The 24,323-nt window shown below is 44.4% G+C and overlaps 1 protein-coding gene and 1 non-coding gene across 2 annotated transcripts in view; one reads left to right on the forward strand and one right to left on the reverse strand.

The window, feature by feature from the left end:
- Nucleotides 1–18,128, forward strand: part of ST8SIA3 (ST8 alpha-N-acetyl-neuraminide alpha-2,8-sialyltransferase 3) — a 47,961-nt gene extending 29,833 nt beyond the window's left edge. The window contains exons 3-4 of the mRNA XM_040337495.1: nt 1,465–2,022; nt 17,489–18,128. Of these exons, the coding sequence (XP_040193429.1) occupies nt 1,465–2,022; nt 17,489–17,771 (841 nt within the window). The 3' untranslated portion in view covers nt 17,772–18,128. The remainder of the gene's footprint in view (nt 1–1,464; nt 2,023–17,488) is intronic.
- Nucleotides 18,129–23,987: 5,859 nt separating this feature from the next.
- TRNAK-CUU lies at nt 23,988–24,060 on the reverse strand. The gene has a single exon. It is a non-coding gene; the product is annotated as a tRNA-Lys (tRNA).
- Nucleotides 24,061–24,323: the final 263 nt, after the last annotated feature.

The following is a 24,323-nucleotide window of genomic DNA, read 5'->3' on the forward strand; positions in this document are numbered from 1 at the left end:
TACGAGGCCTAAGGGTCGCTTTGATGCGGGGCGGACTGCGGCTTGGATCTGCTTGCTCAGCAGGTGATCTATCCATGATTCCCTCTGAGCAGGCGGATGACAGGTCTGTGTTTGTTCCGCTTATGCAGAGCGAACACGGACACAGCCCTCTCTCTTCTATAGGTGGTCGGATGTAAACGGACCACCTGTCCATCTACACCTGACTGCGTCCGCTGGACGAAAGGGGAATCCGTTTATTTTTGGCAAATTGGATTGGATGTCGGCAGGTGTAAACGGACACATGTTTGTTTACACCCGCCTCTCCATAAAAGAAGAATGGAGGTTCCAATCGGGTCCTCCTGAAAAACTGACAGGCGGACCTGATTGGAACGTTTGTGTGCCTTAGTAACAGAGACAGGCAAGGAAATAGAACAGTGGTTCTCAACCTGGGGTCGGGACCCCCTCGGGGATCGAATGATGATTTGCCAGGGGTCACCAAATCCTGGGCTGTTCCTGAAGCCCACACTGCTCTCCCAGCCTTTTCTTGGCCTCTTTGCAGCCGCCCATTCAGTCCACGGCATGGCTGGGGGCAGAGACTAGAGGTCAGCTGACTGGTGAGGAATGTGAAGTGGAAGGGGCTGAAGTAGACCCTATCTCCTGATTTCGGCATAAGTGTCACTGCTGCGAGACACCACAAAGTTGGAGACACAGTGAAGCCGGAGACGCAGTGAGTAACACTACTGGTTGCTCCCGTGTTCATTCATAATTGAAACTGTGTTTACTATGCTTCAGTTTGTGAATGAATGGGTACATTCCTGACCATTCATTCCGCACAGGCTGTGGTGAAAAGAGATTGAGGGCTGTGTCCTCAATCTCCTTTCACTGCCTCAAAGGTGGAACATTAGAGTTCTATTTAGACCCCTAACATCTTACCAAAGGGCTCCTAAAAAAAAACTGTAAAAAATAATAACAAATAAAAATTGTATTACATTTTTATTTTTTTTAATAAAATGCAGTGATCAGTTATTATGTTGCTTTGCTTATTACAATAAAAAAAATGGAATTTTTTTTAATAAAATAACAAATAAAAAACTACTGACACTAGTGGCAGAACTACCAGGGCTACAAAAGTCACACTTGCGACCGGGCCCTGGTGTGCCGCTACCAGGCTCGGAGGGAAGGGCCCCGGCTGGGGGGTCATGGGGGCCCTTCATGGTTTCTTCCCCCGGGGCCCTTAAGGTTCTAGTTATGCCTCTAAGTATCCTTCATTGGAAACGCAGAAACTCAAAAATAGTCCATTGTAAAGTATCCACATACTTTGGCCCATATAGATATAGGTGTGATGGTCAGTGGTCTACACACTTTTGGGCATATAATGTATCCCTGGATTTGAAACTTTAACTGTTTTGCAGTTTTTGCTGCATTATAACGTGTGATAAAATAACTGGGACTGATATATTTTTTTTTCATGGTGCCATTTGCTAGGCGAGAAATTCTCCAGAATGTGGATGTAATCCGAAATTTTTCTTTGACCAAGAATAGCGTACGAACTGGGCAGTTGATGCATTACGACTATTCCAGTCATAAATACGTCTTTTCTATCAGCAATAACTTCCGCTCACTTCTGCCGGACAGCTCGCCCATCATGAACAAGCATTACAACATTTGCGCAGTCATCGGAAACAGCGGCATCCTGACAGAAAGCCAGTGCGGAGCGGAAATAGACAACGCCGACTTTGTCTTTCGATGTAACTTTGCTCCAACAGAAGCTTTCTATAAAGATGTCGGCAGAAAGACCAACTTGACTACTTTTAACCCAAGTATTCTCGAGAAATATTACAATAATCTTTTGACCATACAGGACCGCAACAACTTTTTCTTGAACTTAAAAAAGCTTGATGGAGCCATATTGTGGATCCCGGCATTTTTCTTCCATACTTCTGCGACAGTTACAAGAACATTGGTGGACTTCTTTGTCGAACATCGAGATCAGCTAAAAGTCCAGCTGGCATGGCCTGGAAATATCATGCAACATGTCAACAGGTATGAAACATGCTTCTGTTTTTGAATGCTACCATGTATTGTAACCACTTTATGTGACCCTTGTAATTGGCTGTCACAGGGGTCCAGGGCTGCTGATAAGGGGTAGCACCTGCCCTTATGTACGGGGCCCAGGCCCCAAAAGTTCAACAGAAGGGGTCAGAGCAGGAGGAATGGGCCCAATTACTGGAGCCAATCCCCATGTGGCCATCCCTGTGGTGACAATGCTTCGGTTTGTGAACGAACAGGGAGTCTCTGTACAGAGTGCTTTCTGTTCATTCACCTTGCAGCTAAGGCTGCAGAGAAAGGATTGAGGAATCTGTTTCCTCAATCTTTTTCTCTGTCTCAAAAGTGAGACATTGGGGGGGTTATTTACGAAAGGCAAATCCACTTTGCACTACAAGTGCAAATTGCACTTTAAAGTGCACTGGGGGGGGCAGATCCACATACAATTAGATGGGCGCAGCGTATGTAAGATACGCTACGCTGCTGTAACTTACTTTTGGCAGCCTTGAATCCACAAAGAATTTGCGCCATAAGTTACGGCGGCGTAGTGTATCTCTTGCGGCGTAAGGGCGCCTAATTCAAATCGGCGAGTAGGGGGCGTGTTTCATTTAAATGAAGCAGGTCCCCGCGCCGAACGAACTGCGCATGCGCCGTCCCTAAATTTCCCGCCGTGCATTGCGCTAAATGACGTCGCAAGGACGTCATTGGTTTTGACTTGGACGTAAATTACGTCCATCCCGATTCACGAACGACTTACGCAAAAAAAAAAATTTCGACGCGGGAAAGACGGCCATACTTAACATGGCAAGTCTAACTATACGCCGCAAAATAGCAGCTTTAACTATACGCCGGAAAAAGCCGACTAGAGACGACGTGAGAGAATGCGACGGCCGCACGTACGTTCGTGGATCGTCGGAAATAGCTAATTTGCATACTCGACGTGGAAAACGACGAGAACTCCACCCAGCGGACGCCAAAGTATTGCATCTAAGATCCGAAGATGTACGCCTGTCGGATCGAACCCAGAAGCCGTCGTATCTTGGTTTGAGGATTCAGACCAAAGATAAGACGCAGGAAATTTGAAAGTACGCCGGCGTATCAGTAGATACGCCAGTGTTCTCTCTCTGTGGATCTGCCCCTGAAAGTGTACTTGGAAGTGCAGTCGCTGTAAATCTGAGGGGTAGATCTGAAATGAGGGGACGCTCTGCTGATTTTATCATCCAATCGTGTGCCAGCTAAAATGCTATTTTCCTTGCATGTCCCCCCTACAGCGACTGCACCTACAAGTGCAATTTGCACTTATAGTACACAGTGGATTTGCCTTTAGTAAATAACCCCCTAGGTGTCTGTTTAGACCTCTGATACTTCATCCACATCCACATATGTAGAAGAATACGTAACGGCCTAAACTGAGGAAAAACATATTTTTTTTATATATTTTTGGGGGATATTTATTATAGCAAAAAGTAAAAAATATTAATTTTTGTTCAAAATTTTCGCTCTATTTTAGTTTATAGCACAAAAAAAAAAAAAAAACACAGAGGTAATCAAATACCACCAAAAGAAAGCTCTATTTGTGGGGGAAAAAAAGGACGCCAATTTTGTTTGAGAGCCACGTCGCACGACCGCGCAATTGTCAGTTAAAGCGACGCAGTGCCGAATCGCAAATAGTGGCCCGGTCATTGACCAGCAATATGGTCCGGGGCTGAAGTGGTTAGGGGCTCATTCTCACAGGTATTCTTGTTGAATGAATGAGTTTGTTCAAGTGTCTGGAACCGCCTGTTAGGTTAGGTTCACTGTTCTGTCAGCTATGCAGTACAGAGCCCCATGATTTCTAACAGCAGCCTTGCAGGGGTCACATGATCAAGAGCCGATCCTGTCTACTCTCGATTGATTAGTCTTTGACAGCTCAGCCACTGGGCTGGGAGCTCGGCGTGGGTGCGCCCTCAGCACAGAAAGCTCTGTACAGCATGTGGGCGTTACAGCCCACCCTCTTAGCCGGCACACGTATGCATTGCCTGGGCGGCAAGGTGGTCATCCAACAGTACAGGACAGAAGCTGAGTATTCATAGACCCTGGGTTATAGGTTGATACCTTCAGGTGATTGGACACTGGCAAAGATTTTGGGGAAACACACCCACAAAAAGCATCAGGCAAAAAGATTAGCCAATTAGCTGCTAGGATTGCTTTTACAAGAGAGCCGACCGCGGGCCCTAAAAAACGGTACTGGGTGATGCCTGCAGCTGCACCTATCATCCCGGTATAACCACTTGAAGTCTAGCGATGTACTGGTCGCCAAATGTTTTTATCTCTTATATATTTAAACTACCGTATTTATCTTGCTATAACGCGCCCCGGCGTATAGCGCGCACCCCCGAACTTGAAGGAAAATTCCTGAAAAAAATAAAAATACTTACAGTTTGGATGCCCCTCGTCGGTGTCTTGCCCGTCGTCCATCGCGTCCTGCTCGTCGTCCATCGGCGGCCTCGTTCGGTCCGGCGTCCTTCTGCGGCCATCGTGGTGTCCTCCCCGCTCGATCCCCACTTCCCGCGCTGTGTTTGAACCACTGCGCCGACATATATAGAGTACAGTACACTCGGGTATAGTCGGGTAGGCTCGGCTCCTCTCGCGTAAAGGACGCACAGGACGTGACCGCGAGAGGAGCCGAGCCTGCCCGACTATACTCGAGTGTACTGCGCTCGGTATATGTCGGCGCAGTGGTTCAAACACAGCGCGGGTATCGGCGTATATCGCGCACCCACGATTTTGCCGTGATTTTCAGGGCAAAAAAGTGCGCGGTATACGCCGATAAATACGGTAGATCATGTAATCATCAATGTTCCTGTAAACTAATCTGCTACATTGTGATAAGAATATTGTGGAATTCTGTTATTACTCTGCACATAAAATAGATTCACGCTTAGTATCCGTTTATTATAAAAGTTATATTATATAGAATATTTTATATCTATCTTATAGTTTATATCTATCTTTAATATGTATCTAATGTTTAATAATTTTAATAATAATAATAATAAAAAAAATCTAGAATATTTTTAATAATAATATCTAATATTTTATATCCATCTATTTTATATCTATATTATATAGAATATTTTTCTTTAAGGTTCTGGTCTTCTGCCAAACTCAAATAAAAAAATAAAAAACGTCACCATGCTCATTGTTCTGGCTTAACAATCTTCGCACCTTGAAAGTATTTCACTTTTAATGTGTAAAAAGTGTTTTGTTATGTTAAAAAAAAAAAAAAAATGTGATCTTGAAAATGTATTTAGAAACATAACACATAGATAGGTTAATGGTTGTCACAAGCTGAACCTGTTGACAATTACAGACGGGGATTTTGCTTAAGTTGCCCGAGACGGCTTCCAGGAGCAGGAAGCTTTTTACTCTTTTGTGTTAGTTTAATTGTCTTCACACCTTGAAAACCGCTTCTCACACTTTTAATGTGACAAAAAAAAGGTTTAGAGGTGTTTTTGCCAAGACTCTGCTTCAGTGAAAAATGCAGTTTCAATGCTAAGCGCGTATACAGCTTGGGCATGCGCATTACGGCACGCAAATACAGGACACGAGGGCAACCTACACAAATTTACTAATTTACAGAATGTGATTTATTGTTTTGTGGTATCTTTACCTGCCAACAGCCTCTTTGGTAATGTCGTTATCCATAGTTCCCCGTGCGTTTGGTGTCGAACACAAATCTGTCAGCCACACAAAGGGGGTTATTTACTAAAGGCAAATACACTTTGCACTACAAGTGCAAAGGGCACTTGAAATTGCACTGAAAATGCACTTGGAAGTGCAGTTGTTGTAAATCGGTGGGGAAGATCTGAAACAAGGGGAAGCTATGCTGATTTTATTATCCAATCATCTGCAAGCTAAAATGCTGTTTTTTCTTTTCCTTGCTGTTCCCCCTCGGATCAACAACGACTGCACTTCCAAGTGCACTTTCGGTGCAATTTCAAGTGCACTTTGCACTTGCACTTGTAGTGAAAAGTAGAGGTCGGCCGATATATCGGCCGATATTTGGCCATTTTGGAGAAATCGGCATCGGACGATTTTTATCCAAATTAGGCCGATATTTTACATGGCCGCTAGCGGTGCCACGGATCCCGAGCTAGGCCGAAGCCGCGGCCTTTCCTGATGCTGTGACCGCGGCAGCAATCCGCGGATTGCTGCCACGGTCACAGCATCAGGAAAGACCGCGGCTTCGGCCTAGCTCTGGAGCCGCGGCCATCTTGGTACACCCAGCGTGGCGGCCCTCCTCTCTGTTTACGCCCACAGAGGAGGGGTGGCCCGCGCTCGTGGGACACACACCGCTCTCTGGTGTCTGTAGCGGGGGGGGGTGTCTATACTGGAGGGAGAGGGGGTCTATACTGAGGGGGGTGACACCATTTTTTTTTTTGCACCAGTGCCAATTAGTGCCACTTGCCATCCAGTGCCATCTGCCAGTGGCTATGCCAGTGCCACCATCCAGTGCCAATTAGTGCCACCTTCCATCCAGTGCCATCTGCCAGTGCCACCATCCAGTGCCAATTAGTGCCACCTTCCATCCAGTGCCACCTGCCAGTGCGATCCAGTACCACCTTACTAAATAAATGCAAATGGACTGTGTACTACGCAAGCGCATTTTCTCCAGAGCTTAGTAAATGAGCAGAAGCTCTGCTGACTTCCATCATCAAGTTCATGTTCAAGCAAAAATTATGTTTTTTATTCCATTTTCCTTGGACGTGATTGGGTATTCTTTGTAAAGTGGAGCTTTACCTCGTTTACTAAGCTCTGGAGCGACTGCACTTGCAAACTTTACAGTCTGCCTTTCGTAAATCAACCCCATCGTTTTTCAAATAAGTAATAAGTCTTGAGTAAGGAGATAGTCGGCACCCAAGCCGTCAGGAGCTGAGTTCTCCAATGTCTGACTTTTGTTATTCTGGTCGCAATTTGGATGTGGATGACTATAGTACAATAATTTGGCCTGAAGGTATCAATTCCTATATTTAGAATGGCCCGAGTGGGTTCAGGTCTGGTTAAGATCTCAGTAACCTCAGAATTAAGCTGGACAATCCTCGGCCAGATGCTTGTCATGTTCTTGCATGCCCACAGAATGTGGAGAAGGGTTCCTTCTTGCCCACAACCTCGCCAGCATAGAAGGGATGTGATAAATTAATTGGTTGGCTTTGAAATGCTACATCGCTTTTTGGAAGTATAAAGAGGAGAAAAAAAGTTTTTTTTTGGACCCCCTAGATGCACTAGTCCATATATAGTTAAAATAGCATTCCCAGTATTGTTATTAATTGTTTATTATTCTTATTAATTTTATTATTCCGTAGATTTTTTGGCTCTGCGTAAGTTCTGCGTACTTTTAGCTATTAAGACCATTCAACTTTTAAAATGTCCAGCTCTTTCAGATAATGATGGGACTTCAACTTTTTTTCTACTATTTATATATGTTTTAATATTAAAAGGAGACTAAAGGCAAGATTTTTTTTGTTTAAAAATACCAAACATATTATACTTACCTCCGCTGTGCAGCTCGTTTTGCACAGAGTGGCCCCGATCCTCATCTTCTGGGGTCCCTCGGCGGCTGTCTCGGCTCCTCCTTGCAAAAGCTTTCCACGTTCATGCAAGCTCCCTCGCATGGTGGAAAGCTTTTGTGAGCGCGCTCCCGTGATACAGCGGCGGCAATAGCCGCCGACTGTATCACTCGGCCCTGGCGCGCCGTGTCATCCGCTGTGATTGACAGCAGCGCCAGCCAATGGCTGCACTGCTATCAATCCGCCCAGCCTAGCCAATCAACCGCCAGGCTGGGAACCGAACAGGATGACAAGAACGCGCCTGGGACTTTCGAGGGGTGAGGTAAGTAAAACGGGGGCTCGGGGGGGGGGGGGCGGTGCTGTCAGATGTTTTAAGGTAAAAAAAACTTTTACCTTTACAACCCCTTTAAGCTTTTTAACACTTTTTTTTAACATTGAAGTTAATGAGAACTTGCTTCAAATCTTTAAAATCTTCTTCCACTACCAAAAGTTTCAGCTCCTTCGTACTTTCAACTACAGACGCCAAACAAACTTTAAAATGTTCACAAAATATTCAGCTATCCGGCTACATCTTTTCAGTTTGATATCTTTTACAGTTTTTGTGAAAAATCTGTTTAAGTTTAGCTGCTTGCCGACCAGCTGCCGCAGTTATATGGCGGCAGGTCGGCTCTGCTGGAAGAGATCACGTAGATATACGTCATCTCGCCGTCAGCCAATAGGGGCGCCCGCTCGCCCCTGATGCCGACTCGCATGCCTGGTGGGCGCGATCACCGCCTGGCACCCGCGATCGCTCGTTACAGAGCGAGAACCGGGAGCTGTGTGTGTAAAGTGAAGAAGGTGATAGTTTCTGCGCTGTGTGACAAGGGGATGAAGAACGTGAAGTGAAAAGGCACAGTCTATCTGAAGGTATACTTGGAGGACCCAGTTCCAGGTAGATACATGTAAAAATAACAGGGAGGTATATAGCATAATTCTTTGACCCTTCTTGTGGCTCAGATAGGAATACAATAGCAATGCACTCACTCAGAATAACAGGATATGGAGCCTATCTCCACGAGCGCCGAGCTCGCAACAGATCCTGCTTGTCTTATCCTGTTCCTCCTTATCTCATGGGCTAGCATATGCGGCAAACCGTGGCTCAGAGAATGGTATTGAGGTGGAGAGGAGAGAGGAGGCACATAGCATAATCCTGTTGCAAACAGATTTATGTAGCGGTACCCCCGAAGGAGCTGCTGGTTTGTTTTGGGTGGCATGTTAACATCGTGGCTCCTCCGCCGTCTAAGGGTGTATGGTGAAAGCAGCAGTAACGGAATGTCCACGACAGGTGTCTTTTTCTGTGCTCTTTATTACCCAGCAGGCTAAAAACAACAAAACTTGTGGTAAAGAGTAATAATGCAGTAGGAGAAGAAACAGCAGACTCAAGCGTAACAACACTGTTTTCTTCCCCACTCCAGCCACAGTGGGTTTAGTGCACCCAGACAGGCCTCTCTCACTGACCTGACAGTATCACTCAGAACTTTAAGGGAAAAAGTCTCAGACCCTCCTTAGAATTGATATAGCAGAGATAATCCTCCTTGATAGACTTTGCGCCTGGCTTTCCTTCAGGTAGTTTGCAGTTAAATTACCGACTGATAGGTGACCAACGTCCAGCCTTTCAGTGTCCGGTTACCTTGATCCCCGGTGGAATGTCGAGACCCTATTGGAAGGCCAGCCTCTCTTGGCTCTCCTCAGGCGGATCTCCCCACCAAACAGATTCCTCTCAAAGGAACAACGCTTGGGATCTTCTCAAGATTGGGGACCCAGTCGATCACTGGGGCCCAGCCACAGCTCAAACGTTCTGAACCAACGTGGTCCCGAAACCAGGAACACCGCGTGGCACACGCACCCCGGCCTGGTAGGCCATTTCGCCGGGGCGCCGCGATGTGGCCACCCCAAAGTTGGGTGCCACACTGGAAGAAGACCCAGATCAATGGCGTCTGTCCCATAAATACCCTCCCCCAGAATGCACAGCAAGGAAAACCCCTTCTGATAGGCTGCTGGGGAAAAGCACCCAAACCTCGACTCCACTGCTGCCACCTGTCGTCCTGGGGTGGCATCAGCACCCCAGAAGCGACAGAATGAGCCCACAGCCAAGCCGAGACAGAGACCCAGATTCAAGCAAATCAGCCTGGTCAGAGCTAACTAACTCTCTGACCCCCTCTAAATTTAAATTAGCACCGGTTCTTAGAAGCAACCAGGCGCTACATTTATTAAAAAAAAAAAAAACAATATAAAACTCACATTTACACAGATGAACCGGTGTCAAACATCCACGAGCATCGGGCTTGACTGCCGTCCGTCAGGATGTGCAATGTCCAGTGCTCCAATCCCGACGCGTATCGTCACGTCACTTGACTTCATCAGGGGATAACACTGGGTATAGGACATAGACTTAAATAGTCTGCAGTTGTGGGTGCCCGGCGGCCATTTTCTCGGAGCACGCAGAGCGATATCAATAGATAGTGGTGTAGTATGTCATCTTGTCTAGGTCTACTGCGAATGAACACATAGGAAAACAGCGCTGGCAAGATGAAACACATGCAGGGCTACTGGCCAAAGGGCAAACGTAAAAAATAACCGGACATAGACCTATTTGGACTAATGGGGCAATAATACATTTAAAATAAATTAAAAAGGTTAAAATAGCAACGTCTATAGACGGGCCTGTATCCTGTTATTCTGAGTGAGTGCATTGCTATTGTATTCCTATCTGAGCCACAAGAAGGGTCACAGAATTACGCTATATACCTCCCTGTTATTTTTACATGTATCTACCTGGAACTGGGTCCTCCAAGTATACCTTCAGATAGACTGTGCCATCTGGTAACTGAGGAGTATTAGGCTGTTTGTACAACAGCAGAGAGGTGAGCAGATAAGAGCCACAAGAGGTGTTTCAGCACTGTGACGTTTTTCATCTCTCAACACTCGGCTTTGGGATCACGTTCTGGAGACTTTAATGCCGCGTACAGACGGTCGTTTTTTGTGATGAAAAAAAAACAACGTTTTTGAAAACGTCATTTAAAATGACCGTGTGTGGGGGAAAACGTCGTTTTATGTCTTCTGAAAAACGACCAAAAAAAAATTCGAACATGCTCGAATTTTTTGTGTCGTTTTTCAAAACGTTGTTTTTTGTGTCAATTAAAATGATAGTGTGTGGGCAAAACGACGTTGAAAACAACGTTTTTAAACCCGCGCATGCTCAGAAGCAAGTTATGAAGCGAGCTTCAATGGAACAGTGTGCCGTCGTACGCGCTGAACGTAACCGCGCTTTGCTAGAGCATTTTGAAAAACAATGGTGTGTAGGCAACGTCGTTTTTGAAAATGAAGTTTCAAAAACTTTGTTTTATTTCATGATTTAAAACGTCGTTTTTTTTTCATCACAAAAAACAACCGTCTGTACGCGGCATTACTCTCCTGTTTTTTCACTTATTCATTATTACATGCGCTCCTTGTAGATGTGTATGTTTTTTGGCATACCCTACTACATCTTATAGTGTACAGGTTTATATATTCATTCACATGGTATATTGTGTTGTATGATTTATATTTACTCTGTTTTTTTTTCCCACGTATTCACTGTCATTTGGATTATTGTATTCGCTGCTATTTGGATTTCTCAATGGCTCTTTGAGGCAATTTATATGTTCACATACTCAGTCTACCATTTTGTTTCCTTTTCACTTCACGTTCTCCATTCCCTAGTCACACAGCGCAGACACTATCACCTTCTTCACTTGTCACTTTGTTTTCTATTAGGATATACCACTAGGTGTTTGCAGCAGTGTCCCTTTTATTTTTATTTTGTTAGCCCACGGAGAGCGCAGGAGTATTTTTGTATACATCTGTGTGTGTAAACACACAGGGCCAGATTCATAAAGAATCGCGGCGGCGTAACGTATCGTCTTTACTTTACACCGCCGCAAGTTTTCAGCGCAAGTGCCTGATTCACCAAGCACTTGCGTGTAAACTTACGGCGGTGTAACGTAAAGCCGTCCGGCGCAAGCCCGCCTAATTCAAATGGGGCGTGTACCATTTAAATTAGGCGCGCTTCCGCGCCGAACGTTCTGCGCATGCTCCGTTAGTAAATTTCCCGACGTGCTTTGTGCGAAATTATGGCCCCCCCGACGTGTTTGTGAATGGCGACGTGCGTAACGTACTTACGCCAAAAAAATAAAAATTTTAAATTCGACGCGGGAACGACGGCCATACTTTAACATGGCTGGTGTAAAGTTAAGCCATGAAAAAGCAGGCTTAACTTTGCGACGGGAAAAAACGACTTGCGAAGACGTAACGCACACGAGTAGCTTCGTGGATCGCCGTAAAAGCTAATTTGCATACCCAACGCTGGAAAACGACGCAAACTCCACCCAGCGGCGGCCAAAGTATTGCAGCCTAAGATCCGAAGGCGTACGAAGCCGTAAGCCTGTCCGATCTTTGCCATATCCTGTTGTATCTTGTTTGTGAATCACAAATTAAGATACGACGCGGCAAATTTGAAAATACGCCGGAGTATCAGTAGATATTCCGGCGTATTTCTTCTATGAATCTGTCCCACAGCTCCCAGTCCTGTCAGGGGGAGAAATTACTTATCGTCTGTTCATACAATGTATGAACACCGATCAGTCATTTCCCCATGTCAGTCCCACCCCCCCTCCCTTCAGTTAGAACACACCCAGGGAACATAATTAACCCCTTCCTTGCCCCCTAGTGTTAACCCCTTCCCTGCCAGTGGCATTTTTATAGTACTCAATGCATTTTTATAGCACTGATCGCTATAAAAATGCCAATGGTCCCAAAAATGTGTCAAAAGTGTCCGAAGTGTCCGCCATAATGTCGCAGTACCAATGAAAATTGCTAATCGCCGCCATTACTAGTAAAAAAAAATATTAATAAAAATGCCATAAAACTACCCCCTATTTTGTAAACGCTAAAACATTTGCGCAAACCAATCAATAAACGCTTATTGCGATTTTTTTTATGAAAAATATGTAGAAGAATACGTATCACTTAAACTGAGAAAAAAAAAAGTTTTTTATATATTTTTTGGGGGATATTGATTATAGCAAAAAGTAAAAAATATATTTTTTTTTCAAAATTGACGCTCTATTTTTGTTTATAGCGCAAAAACTAAAAACCGTAGAGGTGATCAAATACCACCAAAAGAAAGCTCTATTTGTGGGAAAAAAAGGACGCCAATTTTGTTTGGGAGCCACGTCGCACGACCGCGCAATTGTCAGTTAAAGCGACGCAGTGCCGAACCGCAAAAAGTGCTCAGGTCTTTGGGCAGCAATATTGTCCAGGGGGTTAAGTGGTTAAAGATGAATTAGTGGTTTCGATTTGTGGTGCTCAGATACAGCTTAGTTCCGTTTTAAGTGTTGTTTAGCTTTAAGAGCGTGCAGATAACATTTGAGGGCATCATACATTGCAGCATTCTGTCTTCAGTAGCATCTCAGTACAGCTCTGGTGCTATAAAACTACGTGTGTGATATTGAAGCTGAGATCTGATTTTTTTGCCCTTCCATATCCATGTATTGTAAGGCACATTTAAAGACCAAAATCCCATACAAACAAGATATTCTCGCCCTTTAAATATATGTTTTATTGCTCATAAGAGCTTTCTGTGAACACAGCAATAATGTCTGACACCTATAGTTTCTTTGATATCTCCATATACGCTGGAAACTGACAAACCGCTATGTGACACATTAATAATCTCCAATTATATCGCCATACACTGCTTAACCATTGTCAAATTCTAGCTGCAGTCTTTAAATAAGATTTGGCATTTCATCAAGATGTGTAAGCCCTGCAAATCAGATTTGCCAGTTTTTATTACAACAATCCATCTATTACGTTTTTATAGTCCTTTCACATAGTGGCTCTTAATTTCATTGCTCGACCTTTATTGAGTCTTTCTTGCCATGGCTTGAGGAAACCATAGCAGGGAATGCCAAAATGGTTGTCGTTGGTTATGAAACGTCATATAAACCCAGCTAATGGCACATCAAATTAGGTCTTGGGTAGAAGAAGAGTATAGGACTACAGAGCAGGGCACTGCAGAGACTTTGATCCTCCTCTTGGTCCTTAGTATTGTCCCGGACCCCAGCAGATAGATTTCCCGCCCTCCCCATAGGTGGAGCTAAAAAAGCTGATTAATTTGTATTAACCACTTCCCGACCGCTGCATGTATATGTACGTCCACAGAATGGCACGTACAGGCAAATGGGCGTACATGTACGTCCTTGCCTTCTAGCGGGTGGGGGGTCCGATCGGGACCCCCCCTACATGCGGCGGTCGGATTCCCGCGGGGAGCGATCCGAGACGACGCTGCGGCTATTCGTTTATAGCCGTTCCGTCGCGATCGCTCCCCGGAGCTGAAGAACGGGGAGAGCCGTATGTAAACACGGCTTCCCCGTGCTTCACTATGGCGGCGCATCGATCGTGTGATCCCTTATATAGGGAGACTCGATCGATGACGTCAGTCCTACAGCCACACCCCCCTACAGTTGTAAACACACACTAAGTGAACACTAACTCCTACAGCGCCCCCTGTGGTTAACTCCCAAACTGCAACTGTCATTTTCACAATAAAGAATGCAATTTAAATGCATTTTTTGCTGTGAAAATGACAATGGTCCCAAAAATGTGTCAAAATTGTCCGAAGTGTCCGCCATAATGTCGCAGTCACGAAAAAAATCGCTGATCGCCGCCATTAGTAGTAAAAAAAATTTTTTTTATAAAAATGCAATAAAACTATCCCCTATTTTGTAAACGCTATAAATTTTGCGCAAACCAATCGATAAACGCTTATTGCGATTTATTTTACCAAAAATAGGTAAACCAATACATATCGGCCTAAACTGAGGACATTTTTTTTATATATATGTTTTTGGGGGATATTTATTATAGCAAAAAGTAAAAAATATAGATTTTTTTTTCAAAATTGTCGCTCTATTTTTGTTTATAGCGCAAAAAATAAAAACCGCAGAGGTGATCAAATACCACCAAAAGAAAGCTCTATTTGTGGGGAAAAAAGGACGCCAATTTTGTTTGGGAGCCACTTCGCACGACCGCGCAATTGTCTGTTAAAGCGACGCAGTGCTGAATCGCAAACCTGGCCTGGGCATTTAGCTGCCTAAAGGTCCGGGGCTTAAGTGGTTAACTTGTATTACTGGTCTGTGATTTCCCTACATATTTATATGATTGTTGGGGGGCATATAATCCAGAATTTCTGTGAATTATGCCCTCTAGTGGTTTTTGCATATTTGGTCCCGTGACAACAGTAGCTTAGATATTAACCTTCATAGTGGTATTCCTGAGTGTGGCTCGGGGTGGAATTTCAGTACCATTAGCGGTAATCCCCGAGCCACACTCGGGATTGCATTGCAGGATCCTGGTGCAGCATATTTACCTTGTCCCCTGGATCCTGCGATGTCTTCCCGCTGTGTGTACGAGCCGTCTGTCTGTAACTCACCACCGTAATGCAAGGCTTTCTCCCTGGTGTGGAGAAAGCCTCTTGAGGGGGGAGGGGTCAAGCAGGCAAGTCAGGACACTCTCTACTTTGCAGATAGAGAAAGGAGCTGTGTGTTAGTGGGCGTCCTGACACTCCTGCTCGCCCCCTCAAGAGGCTTTTTCCACACCAGGGAGAAAGCCTTGCATTACTGTGTGGAGTTACAGACAGAAGAACAGGAAGTGAGGATTTCTCAGAAGAAATAAGGACATTTAAAAGCAAAATGGAAGGATGAGGTAAGTGAAGGAGGACTGCACTAAGGTAAAGGAAGCTATTTAGGGGGGAAAAAAAATCCTTTACAACCCCTTTAAGGTTTCTTGGCTGTCGCTTGGCAACTCGAAGTTTCAGCCCCCTCCATAAATTTTCTATAGGATTATGGCCTATACATGGGCAGGGCAAATGGGGTGGAGCAAGGGGGGAAGCAAAATAGGTTTCACCTAGCATGTCTAAAATCCTTGCACCAGCCCTGGGGACAATCAATCCCAAAAATCTTGCTTTATATGGAAGGTGAAATTGTAAATTAACTGTAAAGTACTTTTTTATTGTAATTTTAATACATGTGAAATAAAACTTCTTGGGCCAGATTCACGTAGCTGCGCGGCGGCGTAACGTATCTCATTTACGTTACACCGCCGCAAGTTTTCAGCGCAAGTGCTTGATTCACAAAGCACTTGCCTGTAAACTTGCGGCGGTGTAGCGTAAATGCGTCCGGCGCAAGCCCGCCTAATTCAAATGGGGCGTGTATCATTTAAATTAGGCGCATTCCCGTGCCGAACGTACTGCACATGCTCCGTTTTAAAATTTCCCGCCGTGCTTTGCGCGAAATGACGTAATTTTTTGAACGGCGACGTGCGTTACGTCCTTTCGTATTCCCGGACGACTTACGCAAAAAAAAAATATTTGAAATTTGATGCGGGAACGACGGCCATACTTTAACATGGCCTGTCTATTTTTATACCACCTAAATAGCAGCCGTAACTTTGCGACGGGAAAAGCCGACTAGCGACGACGTAAGAGAATGCGACAAACGCGCGTACCTTCGTGGATCGCCGTAAACAGCTAATTAGCATACCCGACGCGGAGAACAACGCAAACTCCACCCAGCGGGGCGCCGAAGTATTGCATCCTAAGATCCGAAGGCGTACGAAGCCGTACGCCTGTCGGATCTTAGCCAAATGCCGTTGTATCTTTGTTTCTTTGTTTGAGAATTCAAAATTAAGATACGACGCGGCAAATTTGAAAGTACGCCAGAGTATCAGCAGATACTCCGGCATACTTTTTCTGTGAATCTGGCCCCATATGTTTTTAAAGAAAATGTTTTGCTGTGGCACAGTTAAAGTCACATAGGGGGTAATCCACAAAAGGGATACGCCGGCGTATCTACTGATACGCCGTCGTATCTCTGTTTCTATCTATGCGACTGATCCACAGAATCAGTTTTGCATAGATAGGCAGAAGATCCGACATGTGTAATTGAATTACACTGTCGGATCTTAAGGATGCAATTCTAGGCCGGCCGCTAGGTGGCGAGGCCATTGCGGCCGGTCTAGAATATGCAAATGAACACTTACGGCGATCCACGAACGTTCTGACGGGCCCGCCGCGCTAAATCTAGGTTGTTTACGTCGAGTTACGCCGCGTAAAAATAGGGCTGAGTCCTATTTGACTAAGCCCTATTAAGTATGGCCGTCGTTCCCGCGTCGAAATTTTAAAATTTCTACGTCGTTTGTGTAAGACGTTCGTGAATGGCGCTGGACGCCATTTACGTTAACGTCTAAGCAAATGACGTCGGAGCGACGTCAGTTAGCGCAATGCACGTCGGGTAAGTTACCCGACGGAGCATGCGCAGTACGTCCAGCGCGGGAGCGCGCCTAATTTAAATGGAACTCGGCCCATTAGATTCGGCACGCCTTGCGCCGGACGGATTTGAGTTACACCGCCGCAAATTTCCAGGTAAGTGTGTTGTGGATCGATACCTAACTTAGGAAATTTGCGGTAGTGTAACTTAAATCACTTAAGTTACGTTGCGCTGCGGGGCTGTGGATTTGGCCCATAATATTTAGGTTGCATGAAAAAAAAAATATTTTTAAGGGATATAGGTGCAAAAATTAGTATAGACTCTAGGAGTCAACCCAAGACTCAGCAACATAAAACCATAACCTTTCATTTATTTTTGTATTTATGTAAATGGTGATTTATGGATATAGTTATTTAATGATATTTTGTTTATAGGCTGCGCAACTCCATTTACACTGATCTAAGATTTTCTATAAGGCCTCTCGTGCTTTTGGATTCTGACATCAAAATACATTATTGATTTAGAGCTAGAAATCTACATCTAACATTTTTGTTTTCCTTTCTGTAGGTATTGGAAAAACAAACATTTATCACCTAAAAGACTGAGCACCGGCATCCTGATGTATACACTGGCCTCATCTATCTGTGACGAAATACACCTCTATGGATTTTGGCCCTTTGGGTGGGACCCAAACAATGGGAAGGATCTACCGTACCATTACTATGACAAAAAAGGAACAAAATTCACCACAAAATGGCAGGAGTCCCACCAACTTCCTGCCGAGTTCAAATTGCTCTACAAGATGCACCGCGAAGGACTAACAAGGTTAACGCTGTCACATTGTGCCTAAAAATGAAACCGGAAACATGAAGTGCCATTGTTCTAAAAGTGCCCAAAAGTAATTGAATAGTCATCAAACACAAACAAAAAAAAAAATCAAAATCAAAACAATCAAAAATGTACTTCATGACATAGAATGTAGAATCTTTTACCCATTCCTCATAATGTATTTGTTAGAGGTTAGCGGCCGAGAAATGACCCGTTTTCAAAGAATGACAATGGTTGAAAGTATTTTATAGAAAACAAAAAAAAAATCACAAATCCATATGCTGCTAAGTAGTTATTTCTTGTATTTTTTACCAGTTTGGAATGTCTGTTACGTTCTGATATTCCGATGTGATCATCATTAAAGGTATAAGTCTGCCACAACTGATATCGAAGGTTTATGCAATGCCAAAACTTTGTTATTGAGTTTTGCAAAGCTGTGGAAGGCTGGGGAAATTTATTCTGATGTCCATTTTCTCTGGTAAAGCAATTTAAGGCAAATTCTAAATTTTGAGTTGTCAAAGGAACAGGAGGTGAGGAAAAATCTCCTGTGACAGTGCTTTGCTCTGCCACATTGTGGAAAGGGTTTTGTGTCACTCATGATACTCATCCAGGCAGGTTGAGGGGCTCCAGGGTTTTTGTCTCATTCAAAGGAATTTTATTTTTTTCGGTATAAACAAAAATTTCTCCCATTGGACTTTTTTTTTGCAGCGAAATCACACAATATCTCATATAACAAAATTACATATCGTGATTTTGCTGCAAAAAATCTATGGACTTAAAATCTTGGCTCTATGCAGGTCCATGTTTTCCACTTTGACTGCCTTTTCAGTTTCCTCAAAGGTTGGTAAAACCTGGATTCCGAGACCAGGGGCCAGATTCACAAAGAGATACGACGGTGTATCTCCTGATACACCGTCGTATCTCTGACTTACACTTGTCCTATCTATGCGTCTGATTCATCGAATCAGTTACGCATAGATATGGCTAAGATCCGACAGTGTTACACTGTCGGATCTTATTTTTAATTTGAAAATGGCGCCGGGGGCGTTCCCGCTGATTTACGTTGAATAATATGTAAATCAGCGAGATACGCAAATTCACGTACGTACGCGGACCCGACGCATTGTTCTTACGACGTTTCCGTAGCGGCTTTCCCGGCGTATACTTACCCCTGCTTCTATGAGGCGCAGCCAATGTTAAGTATAGCCGTCGTTCCCGCGTCGCTTTTAATTTTTTTTACGTCGTTTGCGTAAGTCGTTCTCGAATACAGATGGACGTCGTTTACGTAAGCGTCGAAACCACTGACGTCCTAGCGACATCAGTGGGAGCAATGCACGCCGGGAAATTCCGCGGACGGCGCATGCTCATTTAAATCGGCGCGGGAACGCGCCTGATTTAAATAGTACACTCCCCCTAGCCGCGGAATTTGAATTCCGCTGGGGGATTTACGATCCGCCGCCGCAAGTTTGGAGGTAAGTGGTTTGTGAATTACCCACTTGCCTCTCAAACTTGCGGGAGCGGATCTTAAACCAGGTAGATCGAGCGGATCTAAAGATCCGCTGATCTATGTGAATCTGGCCCCTAGAGTCAGGAGGCTTTGTAGAGACTTGGAAGAGGTGAAGCCTTCAAATTTGGGTTCAGGTTTTGAAGACTTCGGTCCTCCCAGGTCTCTTCAAAGTCTCTAGACAACAGGTCCCAAACAAGGTTTAGCGACCTCAGAGGAAACTTAAAAAAAAAACATTTCCTCTGTTTTCCTCAAGTACCATGGATCCCCTAAACGTTCCTGGGTGATAAAAAAGCCCCTTTCCGCGCTGTCACGCTCCCAAAAAGAACATCTGTTGTTGCGACAGCAGACTAAAGCCCACCACGTATGTTACACGCAGACTGTACAATATTCTTTAGATCTACAAAAAACTATATAGTATAGGACCCTGCATGACTGGATAACGATTGGTTGGATAGTGTACAGAGGTCCTAATGTTTCATAGTTTTGGTAAGTCTGAAGATTGTTCAATCAGATGCTTTGAAGACATTACCTCTAACTTCCTGGTACAACCATGGAACAGGAAGTGAATGACAATTTCCCCAATCATACACAGACAGCAAAAAAAGGGGGGGCCTTAATCCTTTTCCATTCCTTCCAAAATTAAATAAAAATATTTTAACAAGGCTTTACAAACACTTTAGGTCCCTTTCACACTGCGACTTCAAAGTTTTTTTTTTTTTTTTCCTCGATTTGGACGCAATTTCAGGGAGATTTGAGGTCTATGAACCTAAACTCGCATCAAAGTCGGACCAAAATAGTGCAGGAACTACTTTGAAGTCGGCGCAACTTGAAGTCGTACTAATATGAACGGTTCTCATTGGAAATCATGAGGAAATCATGGGGAACAACTTGTCATGCAACTTTGCAGTCCCAAGTCGTAGGACAAGTCGTACAAGTGTGAAAGGGGCCTTAAGGGTACTTTGATTTTTATTCTGCCAGCTTGTTATGTTTCTTTGGGACAGTAGTGAAGTCTTTGTATCTGCAGTTCCTAGCTCCACCCACCTGCCATTGCCTTTAGGGCTGGGGTCTCAAACTGGCGGCCCTCCAGCTGTTGCGAAAACTACAAGTCCCATCATGCCTCTGCCTGTGGGAGTCATGCTTGTAACTGTCAGCCTTGCAATGCCTCATGGGACTTGTAGTTTCGCAACAGCTGGAGGTCCGCCAGTTTGAGACCCCTGCTTTAGGGGGTCTCGGGCTCCCTGGTGGATTTCATACTCAAAAGGAAACTCAAGAAAGCAGCGTTCCCTATTAGTGTTCCCAAAAGAAATATAAAGCTATCTCCATTTACTTATAACTGATATATCAGATTTTGGTAGACTTACCCTTTATTTTAGACAAGCAGCCGAACATATGCATTCATTTTGTGTGGCATTTAGGTTTGCCGATTGTGAAAATCGTTTTTTTTTTTTTTGTTGTTTTATTTTTAATCACCATTATATGCAAGCTTTATTGTGAAAGCATAAACGATTTCTGATTTGCACAATTGAATATTTTGTAGGTATTCAGCATTCTAAGAAAGCTGTGTTCTATCCTATGACTATTTGGGGTGCGTTTACCTAAATTTCTTAGAAACAACAGCTGACGTGTTGTAATTGTCATTAAAAGGGTCAGGTAAGGCGTTTTTAGACAGGACTGCTGCATTTGGTCACCAGATTCTGTAATGTGCAAGCTCCTTCTTTTTGCTATGGAATAAGACTTCAATGTAGAGAAGGCAATGGTCCTGGAACCAGTCTACAGGCTCAGATTCCAGACCATCCATTGGGCAATGATAAGGCAAATGTACGGATTTGTCTACAATGGCAGTGAGCTATGCTGGAGCCACGCATCTAAGGTGTGTCTCTTGATCTAATGTGAGCAGAGCCACGCACCTAAGGTGTGTCTCTTGATCTAATGTGAGTATACCTTCAGCAGAATTAATGCAAAGTCCATCTGGTTGCTCTGGGTCACAAGACACTGGTGCTTCGCCTACAAATGGTCATAAAAAAAACTGTATGTGTTTGTTCTGCTGACGTAAACGTGACTTTGTTTTGTTCTTAGAATGTAGCAGTAAACTGGCATATTTTTTTAGAATAACGGGCATTAGATTTGGTTTTCATAATGCATATACTGTGTTCTTACAGATAAGACTGGAGTTGTTCTATACTTTGTAAACTAGTGAGCCAGCAGTTTAAATGGTTTAAAGCAGAACTTCAGCCAAACAGGTAATTATTTATACAGAAATAGATATATGTGCTGTTTTAGAAAATATTTTTTTTTATTTCTGTTTAGCCACTCTTGTCATCCCCATGGATTACATAGACACACTGGTAACCCAGCTGTTTCCTGCCTGCCAGTGTTGCCAACCGTCCGTATTTTTACGGACAGTTCGTAAAAGTTGGCACTTTTTTCCCCCGTTCGTAAATGTCCGTAGTTGCGGGAATGTGCCAGTAAAAATTGCGAAGATCGGTTCGGCTTGGAACTGCACGTGGAGATTGGAGGCAGGGGGTGATTGGAGGCAGGGGGTGATGGTGGCTGTGGTGGCACCGCAGAGGGGGGATGGAGGCAGGGGGTGATTGGAGGCACCGCAGAGGGGGATGGTGGCACCGCAGAGGATGGGGGATGGAGACAGGGGTTGTTGGTGGCACCGCAGAGGGGGATGGAGGCTGGGGGCCTGGGGGAGATTGGAGGCAGGGGGAGATTGGAGGCACCGCAGAGGAGGGTGAAGGCAGGGGGTGAGGGGGATGGAGGCAGGGGGTGTTGGTGGCAGAGGGGGGTGAAGGCAGGGGGTGTTGGTGGCAGAGGGGGATGGAGGCAGGGGGTGATGTGACTAAATAATTTGCCCTTATTTTATCGAAAATATCTACCTTAAATCACATTGCCATTTGCCCAGCGTACTTGTTTGTGGCCTAAATACTGAAATGTGCACCTAAAAATATGATTTAGTAACTTTTGTGAAATGCCAGTAAAAACGTGGGTGCGCCAGTAAATTTTGGGTGTCGTGCCAGTAAATTTCAATCTGGTAGGTTGGCAACACTGCTGCCTGCTCATTGGACAACAGAAGAATGTCATAACAGTGCTAAGGGTTTCCCTCTCTTCTGCTCCTTCTGTATGCTGTACAAGACCCTATACGCTTATTTTATGTATTTATTACAGTTACTCAAATATCACCGTCAATTTGCATTCACATCAGTCCCTGCCCTCATGGAACTTGCAATCTAAGGTCTCGAACTCAATACATACATATACTAGGGCCAATATAGACAGGAGCCAATTACCTACCAGGATGTCTTTGGAGAGTGGAGGGAGACAAGAGAACTCAGAGGAAACCCCCACAGACACAGGGAGGACATGCAAACCCCTGGCAGGTAGTGCTGTGGTTGGAATCCAAACTGATGAACCTAGTGTTGCAAGGCATAAGAACTAACCACTTAAACTGGTAGTAAGGTCCTTCTGGATACTTCTACCTACAGGTAAGCTTATAATAAGGCTTACCTGTTGGTACAAGGAATATCTCCTAAACCTGCACCATTTAGGAGATATTCAGTGTCCCTGCAGCCGGTAACATCACTGGTGCATGCGCTCTGAAGGATACCCTGTTTCCTCAGAGCCCTGTGCGGTAAACAGTGACGTCATCGTGGCTTGGCCACTCAAAGGACTGCAGCCAATGCGCCCAGAAGGAAGACTGGGTGCAGATGGAAGCCCTGTCAGCGGTAACAGCGCACCAATGGAGGGCTTCCTTTTAAGGTACGTTTTTCATACTAGCACATTAGGACTTTACCTTGCAGCTAATAGAGACTCTCCCTGGATAGGTGGCCGGTATAGGGAGAGCCCATCCCAGCTCAACACACACACGAGGGAGAAGGAGAAATAGAATGCCACACTCCGAGAAAGCAACCCAGGTATCAGAGAGTTTGTTACGGCTAAGCCCTATGGGCGGGGCAAAATGAATCAGAGGGCATGGCCTGGATGAAGCCAGGCTAAAGCCACTTTTACCTGTACTCTGATACCTGGCCTGCTCTCTCGGGGTCTGGGGTTCTGTTTCTCCTTGCCTTAGATGATCTCATACTGCAGATATACAGCTATGAGGTCCAAGGCACAGAAGTGGCTAGACACAGGTGCTAATTTTTAGGTGAAACTCAAGACAAAGGGTAAATTTTTAGGGCACTGCAACTACAATTAACATTTCTAAATGTTCACTATAAGCCAATTTTTTGCTTTTCCAGTTTAGATCCACTTCTAAGCATCATTAACACTGGAATAACCATTGACTGGTTGAACAGAAAAATTACAGATACACAGTAATCGTTTTAACTGGCGTTCCTCTTTAATTTATTTTATTATTGACGTATTTTATATATTTTTTTGCGAAAGAGACTACGGACTGTGATAATAGGTTGGGAACCTTGCCAAATTAATAATATTTTTGGTGTGATGAAGAATATAGGTATATAGGTTCATACATTTGTGAACACTTTAAATTTGTCTACTTTTGGCCATTTATGGCCCAGTGGTATACAGCAGCCCTCAGTGTACAACATGAGGCTTTTCAGCTGTTCTAGAGCCTCAGGTCCAGGTACGCTCGTGGCTATGAAAGCTTAGGAAACTCAAATTGTTCAGCGCCGGTACAAAGCTTTTGAAATGATTTACGTGAATTTTGAGTTCCACCAAGTTTGTCAAATGCCGCTCACTGGGCCAAAACTTTGCAATGCCATACGCCCAACGTGGGGCTCAAACCCACGACCCTGAGATTAAGAGTCTCATGTTCTACCAACTGAGCTAGCCAGGCTACAATTAGTAACATGAATTTTAATATAAACCTTTCTTACTAATCAGTAGTTGAACGTTCTGCTTGTCAATTTACAAAAAGCATGCATGCGTAGACTTCATTGCATATCGCCCCATTTGGTGTTAGAGGGAGGAATGGTGCTGCCCCATGGTTTGTAACACTAGGAGGAATAGTGCCCCATTGTTGGTGTCAGTGGGATAAACAGTGTCATATCAGTGGAGGAATAATGCCCCAAGGTTCAGATAATGGCAAGCAAAAGACCT

This window comes from Rana temporaria, chromosome 1 (genome assembly GCF_905171775.1).
Source record: "Rana temporaria chromosome 1, aRanTem1.1, whole genome shotgun sequence".
Taxonomy (NCBI): Eukaryota; Metazoa; Chordata; class Amphibia; order Anura; family Ranidae; genus Rana; species Rana temporaria.